General features: G+C 37.7%; 1 protein-coding gene across 1 annotated transcript; it reads left to right on the top strand.

Moving 5' to 3' along the window:
• The first annotated feature begins 2,010 nt into the window (after positions 1–2,010).
• Positions 2,011–7,324, top strand: LOC102216202 (solute carrier family 22 member 7-like). The gene is made up of 9 exons (XM_013909248.1): positions 2,011–2,391; positions 2,483–2,586; positions 3,956–4,110; positions 4,289–4,457; positions 4,569–4,692; positions 4,784–4,893; positions 6,159–6,373; positions 6,902–7,010; positions 7,099–7,324. Exons 1-9 carry the CDS (start codon positions 2,011–2,013, stop codon positions 7,322–7,324), a joined length of 1,593 nt encoding a protein of 530 aa, XP_013764702.1.
• Positions 7,325–7,875: the final 551 nt, after the last annotated feature.

Raw genomic sequence — 7,875 nt, 5'->3', positions numbered from 1 at the left:
GGGTGAAGTGTCTTGCCCAAGGACACAATGACCGAGACTGTCCAAGCCAGGGCTCGAACCGGCAACCTTCTGATTACAAGGCGAACTCCCAACTCTTGAGCCACGATGTAATTTTTTTTTTTTTTGTGAGTTTGTTGAGAAGGGTTAGGGAATGTATGTATTCAGCTTAAAACCCAAAGCTATATATATATCTGTCAATTTGTAAAAATATGAGCTAATAAAAAAATTAATTAAAAAAAATACAAGGCATTAAATAATGCAGATTTAAGGGTTTTTTAAATGAAAATTCTAGTTTGGCTTTATATCATTTAGGAAAAATATGATTTGTGGATATAAAATTATATAGTAGGTAATAGTTGGTAATTAAACTGTCTCAACAAATGACTGAAACATTAATGAGCTTTTGTTTCATATATCTCTGTTCACATTAAATTAAGAGGTCTCTTAGGCATCCTCTCTTGTAATATTTTTCAATAATCTTCAGGAATAGTTCTCCAGGCTTCTTGAAGGACATTTCAAGGCTTTTCCTTGGATGTTGGCTTCGTTTTGTTTCATTCTCTGTTAATTCAATTCAATATAGATTTATTTATATCACGCCAAATCACAACAACAGTTGCCTCAAGGCACCTTATACTGTAAGGTAAAGACCCTACAATAATACAAAGAAAAGAGAGAAAAACCCCAATAATCATATGACCCCCTGTTGATGAGCAAGCGATTTGGTAACAGTAGGAAGGAAAAACTCTTGAGTCAATTAAGATAGGAAATAAGGCATGCTGTGGGAGGATGGGAGAGATTGATAATAATTCATGATTAAATGCAGAGTGGCATATAACACAGTAAAAAAGGTGAGTGAAGAAGAAACACTTCATCATGGAAATCTCCCAGCAGCCTAGACCTATTCTACCGAAACTAAGGGAGGATCCAGGGTCATCTGATTCAGCCCCGACTAAATGTTTTAGCAAAAAGGAAAGTTTTAAGCCTAATTTTAAAAGTGGAGATAGTGTCTGTCTCCTGAATCCAAACTGGAAGCTGGTTCCATAGAAGAGGGGCCTGAAAACTGAAGGCTCTGCCTCCCACTCTTAAAAGTGGAGATAGTGTCTGTCTCCTGAATCCAAACTGGAAGCTGGTTCCATAGAAGAGGGGCCTGAAAACTGAAGGCTCTGCCTCCCACTCTACTTTTAAATACTGTAGGAACCACAAGTAAGCCTGCAGTCTAATGGGGTGAAACAGTACCATAAGGTCATTAAGATGTGATGGGGCAAGATTCTTCAAGACCTTGTATGTGAGGAGGAGGATTTTAAATTCAATTCTGGATTTAACAGGGAGCCAATGATTCAATATCAATATAGCAAAAATATGCTTTCTCTTTCTGGCCCCTGTCAGTACTCTTCCTTCAGTTTGGATCAGCTGAAGTGTTTATCAGGACATCCTGATAATAACAAATTACAGTAGTCCCGTCTAGAAGTAACAAATGTATGAACTAGTTTTTCAGGGTCACTCTGAGACAGCATGTTTCTAATTGTAGAGCTATTGTGCAAAGAATGTGCTCCACATCATTTTTTCTCCTTGACCCAAACAAATTCACTTCTTAACTTTAAATTCTGGTTAAAAAATAGAAATGTTCTTAAAAGCTAGATCAACAGACATAAAGATGTTACAGGTATTGACCAAAAGGGGGAAAAAAAGAATGACTTTTTCCCCACTGGAAATTTCTTGTATTAAACTCAGCCAATACACATTTGTTTAAACTTTGGACCTTGGTACTTTATCAGTAAAGTTACAGCTTTCTTGGAAAATTATTTATTTACTTCTACGGTTCACTGAGTTCAGTTTATTTTGTTCATACTGCCTAACAACAAATTAACACATTGAACATCAGCTGACCGTTAACCAAGAACGCTTAATGGAATAAAAGCGGCTTGTGGCTCACTATGAAAATCTATTTTGTACTCCTGAAGGTATTTGCTTCAGGTTATTCTCTAGTTTGTGTCTCTTTTGTTTTCCAAGATGAGGTTTGACAATGTGCTGGCAGAGATCAATGGCTTTGGAAGATTCCAACTAAGAACATTCCTCTTGTTAATAATTCCACGGCTGACTTTACCATTTAACTTCCTGCTGAATAATTTTATTACATTTATTCCCTCTCACCACTGTGATATCAGGTCTCAGAATAATGGAGGTGTTTTCAGGAATTTATCTTTGGAAGAGAGGCTCAATGTTAATATTCCTTTTGAGCAGGATGGGAGTTTGAGCTCCTGTCAGATGTTTGCAGAGCCTCAGTACCAACTGCTGTCAAATTCTTCCAACTTAACCTACATACCCACAATGCCATGCCAGAATGGTTGGATATATGACACCACCATCTTCAGATCTACTCTGGCTACAGAGGTGAGGATCAATATTTCCATTTAACAAGCAGGAAATTAATACCAGTTGTGAATTAGCCTATGTTTTCCTTTTGTCTCTGTTCCCTTTATAGTGGGATCTGGTTTGTGACAAGAAAAAAATGAACAGAGCCACGGCCACCATATTCTTTGTGGGGGTCATGTTAGGATCAGGAATATTTGGCTTCCTTAGTGACAGGTGAGTCCATGTCATCACCTTTAAAATCGAGCACAAACACACTGAATAATAAAATCAACTATGCTTAACATTTTTTTGTACAAGTACAACTATGGTGACAAGTCTGTATTGATCTGGGTGTACATTGCCAAATATTATGATGAGCCCTAGATAGCAAAGAACAAAATTGTATTGCCAAAAGTAATCATTCACAGGTACTTTGCAAGTAGGGTGGAGTAAGCCCCTCTATTAGGTGAGTTTGGATGCTTCCATAGAGGCCTCAAAGACAGAACAGTGGAGAACACATCACTAAGGTCCTTTATCTAGAGTACTGTTTATATTTAAAACAACCTTTTTTGAAATACTTCAGGTCAGAGGGATTTCACTTTTTTCTTGATAAGAAATATTTCAATTATGTAAAAGTACACTATACTGACAAGGCATTAAGCCCACCCAAACATTACAGGAACTGCCCAAAAGGCAAAGCCGTAAAGTTCCAGCTCCAGGTTGATGCTGGAGAAAGTTTGGATCTCTGCAGTTCTTCTATCAATAGTGTCCCTTTTTTTCATGTGCTATGGCCCTCAGCACTTGGTGCTCTGGAACCTTGTGTGGTGTGTGGTCACTTCACGGCTGACTTGTTGCAACAGTGGCATCCCATTACATCACGCTCAAAATCAAAGAGGTCTTCTGAATGCCCCGTTCATTCACAAATGTTTGAAAAGGCAGACCGCATGGCTAGGTCTGCCTTTTTTTAACATCTGTGACAATGGGACCAGAATTATTTTAACGTTTTTTTATTTTCTCATTAATTTTTATTTTATTTCATTTTGACATTTAGTTTTTAATTCAATGTATTTTCAGTTAGTTTCTACAGAGGATTTTGTTTTGTTTCAGTTTAGTTTGTCTTGTTGGAAAATGTTTAGTTTTAGTCTTTTTAATTATTACTACATGGTTGGTATAAGCCAAAGGCAAGATTTAGGATAGCCATTGCAGGTAGTACAATTAAAATTACACAATTTTTTGAAAGCAGTTGACTCACAGTCTTGTAGACATCCAGAGTCTTAATAAAAAAATGTCCATCAATACCTCATTGGTATGTAATAAAGGTTTTGCCAAATTAAGAAATACTGAAACAAATATTATTTCCTTACTTCCCTCCTTTATTTTATTTTAGTTATTTTTCCAAGTGCAAAGGATTTTTTTTTTAGTTTTTCCATTTTTTTTTCAAAAGTCTAACATTTATTTTGATTTTAGTGAGCTAAAAAACAAACATTCAACTTCAAAAATTAGGAGAAAATAAATTGTTCTTAACAGTTGTAATCTAAGCTTTTTTTCATTTAAGTGTTCCGTAGATTATTTGACTGTAATTTTTTAAAAATTTGTTTTACAGGTTTGGCCGGAAAAAAACACTTCTGTTGTCTTACATGGCAAGTTTCATTTTTGGGATTGCAACCGCTTTGTCCTATAATTTCCTAATGTTTGCCACAATGAGATTTTGTACTGGACTCGGACTCTCTGGAATTAGTATAAGCTCCTACGTCCTCTGTGAGTTGCCTGTCATTCACATCGAACAAAAAATAAATGAAACATCACACTGACACAATTAAAAATTTTTGAGATGATGCCCATACAGGTGTGGTTTGCTCAAAATCCTTATTTTTATCAGTAACCTCAATCAGTGTCATTATTAATAAAAAAAAATACATAAAATTCCTCCACATAGGTCTTGAATGGGTGGAAATCAGGCATCGGACTACAGTGGCTGTTTTAATGAGCTTGGACTGGAGTGTTGGTTGTGTTATTCTACCTGGAATGGCCTATTTGATCAATGATTGGAGATTCCTGACTGCTGCTGTAATCTCCCCACTGTTTCCAGCTATGCTCTGTTGGTGGTAAAGACAAATTAATATCATTATTCAGTTTTCATGCAGGGAAAACTAGTTCCTGTCTTTCTAAAAGTATTTAAAAGACCTTCTAAACCTTCTCATTGCTCTTTCTCATAGGTGGCTCCCTGAGTCTGCCAGGTGGCTGATGAGTAATGGAAAAACGGATGACGCTCATTTTTACCTGAGTAGATGTGCAACAGTTAACGGCAGAGAGGACGTCATGGCTGACTTAAAACCTGAGGTACAACATTTTCATTATCAGCTAACTTCAAGACAGAACTGTACACTTCACAGCTCCTTTCTCTGAATAAAGTTTCCTTTTTACTCTACAGGTTCTGTCTACAGTAATACTTGTAGAAGATGAAAACAGAAAGTATTCCTATTTGGACCTCGTGAAGACACCCAAAATGAGAAGGCGCGCTCTAATTAGTGGCATTGTGTGGTATTTATCTTGAACATTTAAAACATTATACATAAGTATATAAACTATTTGCTCATTAGTACATATTTAATGGTTAAAACTGTGGACAAAGGTGTCCATGTCCGTGATTGGGAGGTTCATTGAATAATTATTAATAACCGAGAAATGCATATTTGATCTTCAACCTTAGAAGATCCACCTTTAAAATTTGGAGACAGCTGTCTATATCCATGATAGGGATGCACCAGTATGTTTATTCAGTCCAAAAATTAAAACAATGCCCAGTTAGGGCCTTGCATTGTTAAGGCCCACTTGCCCACGATGTGGGCGATCGTGGCTCAAGAGTTGGGAGTTCGTCTTGTAATCGGAAGGTTGCCGGTTCGAGCCCCTGGCTCCGACAGTCTCGGTTGTTGTGTCCTTGGGCAAGCCACTTCACCCGTTGCCTTCTGGTGGTGGTCAGCGGGCCCGGTGGCGCCAGTGTCCGGCAGCCTCGCCTCTGTCAGTGCGCCCCAGGGTGGCTGTGGCTACAATGTAGCTTGCCATCACCAGTGTGTGAATGTGTGTGTGAATGGGTGGATGACCGTGTATAGTGTTTTGGGGTCCTTAGGACGCTATACAAATATTTACCATTTACCAGTGTCTCTTAGCTACAACCAGTAAACTTGGCTGAAATGGTGGCATTATCCCCCAGGTTAAAACCACTGGCCGTTATGATGGCAAAAACGGAACTGTAGAAAGCCAGATGTTGATGTTGTTTTCTTCTTCTCTGAGGTGCATTTAGAAAAAGTAAAAAATATCACCACCATAATTTTGTATTAAGGAAATTTACAGCTACATTGAGAACATATATTCCAACGACAACACTACATCTAAATTATTTCTGGAGTCTTTGTTTTTGAGCAATTCAGCTCTTGAAGTTATTAAACCTCAGCCTAGTTGGTTAGCTCAGTGGCAGAAGCACTGTGCCCCCACCCCTCCTTACCTACTCCACCTTTTGCTGGAAAGTCTAACAAGGACATCCAGGCAACCTTCAAAAGGTCAACAGCAAAATTGCGTCGAAAACATTGGCCCAAATCTCATGTCTAAACAAATTTTTAACTAGACTAGACTAGATTAAACTGCCAAGAACAGGTTATTCAACATCATGTTTGCTGAACTCTAACACTGTTTCGATAACAATGGTTTTACTATTATCCATGTCAGATACCAGGTAGTTAATGAGAAACTACTGTTCTTTGGGGCAACTGTTTAACTTTAAAATAACAAAAGTCTGGTCTTGCTCGCAGGTTTGGAGTGGCCTTCGCTTATTACGGGATCAGCTTGAATATCAGCGGATTTGGTGTGAACATTTATCTCACACAGTTCATCTATGGTGTCATAGAGATTCCAGCCAAAGGATTCGTCTTTTTCACCGTAGACAAAATAGGTCGAAGGTGGAATCAAGCCGGGATGCTCATTTTGACTGGGCTGCTTATATTCAGCAGTGTGTTTATCCATGCAGGTATATGATCCATTCAAATGTGTAGATGTATTCATTTTAGTTTATTAGCTTACTTTCTAGTATTATATTATTTGTCACATGCACCAAGCCATGATTCTTTGACCAGACTGACAAAGACTACACATAATTCACTCTTGTTCTGGAGTAGTTTTGCATGATTCAAGCTGCTAGTTCATAAAAATTCATTGTTCTAGTCTTGGCGCAGCCCAGTTCATCCAGTGTCTGAAGTAAACCATGTTAGCTCCTCTTCAATGTAGTTCTTCCCGTGAAACAGTTTTCTTTAAACAGTAGATTGTTGAATTAGTAATTACCCCCATATCTGACATAATAAATTAGAAACAAAACATCTAAGATGTTCAGTGTTTAGTCTGAAGGTTGAACTTTTAGCTCATTATAATTAGTTGAATATGGGATGACCCCATTATCTGTATGAGCTAAATTAAAGCGTTTGTAGTATTTAATCTTCTAATAAATTCAGTGAAAAGTCTTAGCTAGAACACAAGGTGAATTATAGTGTTTTCTTTTCAGATAGGGGGGATCTTCGGACAGCTGTGGGAGCTTTAGGCAAGATGTTTTCAGAGGGCTCTTTTACAATCGTTTTTCTGTACACAACGGAGCTTTATCCCACAGTAATGAGGTCAGTAAAATGCACATTGTCTTTTATTTTGCTGCCTGATAATCAGAGCACAACATTTGTTTTATTTTTTCTTCTTTTTGTAATCTAGGCAAAATGGATTGGGATACTGTTCCTTTATGGCCCGTGTAGGTGTGGCTGTATCCCCCTTGATCATGCTCCTTGAAGACGTGTGGGTGAATCTGCCAAGTTTTGTTTTTTCCCTGGTGGCTTTAGGCTCCGGACTGTCAGCTTCTTTGCTCCCTGAGACGTACAATGTGCGTTTGCCGGAGACTATTGAGGACGTGGAACAGACAACGTACTGCGCTTTAATGTAGAAAAATCATCCAAACATGAGACATTATAAACATTGTAAAATGTATATAAAATTATGTACATTTTAAAATGAAAATGTCTTTTGTATTTCAGAAGACGATCAGTCTCCGCCTCTGATGAGAAATCTCCTGCCTGTGCGTTTTTGTCAGTGCAATCTAAATCCCCATAGGACTACACTAAATCACCACAGCAACTTGATGGGAGCAAACAGTTTAAACATATGTAAAACAGTGTCTTTTACACATGTTCAATCCATGTTGAATATGAAGTCATTTTACCTCCTCGTGGGGGAAATATCCAAATTTAGCTGTAGTAGAATTCTTATTTGTTGTTGCAGAGGGTACAAATGCAGTGCCTTTCACATGTGTGATCTAAGTACATACCGCTGTGTAGCTATAAATTTATAAAAAACACAAATACCTCAGTCCTTTCATTAGATTGAGTATGTTAGGAAACTTGAGCTAATGAAGAAGCACGGTTTGTTAGATTCAGTTATATATTTTTTGCTCTAAATCTGATTGTCTTGTGAGTCATACGTCTGTGTTCTTTAGTA

The sequence above is a fragment of the Pundamilia nyererei genome, unplaced genomic scaffold (genome assembly GCF_000239375.1).
Source record: "Pundamilia nyererei isolate P.nyererei 1_Seehausen unplaced genomic scaffold, PunNye1.0 scaffold00022, whole genome shotgun sequence".
NCBI classification, from domain to species: Eukaryota; Metazoa; Chordata; class Actinopteri; order Cichliformes; family Cichlidae; genus Pundamilia; species Pundamilia nyererei.
Note: the sequence above shows the minus strand (reverse complement) of the source record. Positions and strands in the feature narration are given on the sequence as shown.

Coding starts and splice junctions, on each gene's coding strand:
- LOC102216202 (XM_013909248.1), top strand. CDS start 2,011: ATGAGGTTTGACAATGTGCTGGCAGAGATCAATGGCTTTGGAAGATTC. Junction 4,693..4,783: donor TGGCTGACTTAAAACCTGAG/GTACAACATTTT, acceptor TTTACTCTACAG/GTTCTGTCTACAGTAATACT. Junction 4,894..6,158: donor CTAATTAGTGGCATTGTGTG/GTATTTATCTTG, acceptor TCTTGCTCGCAG/GTTTGGAGTGGCCTTCGCTT.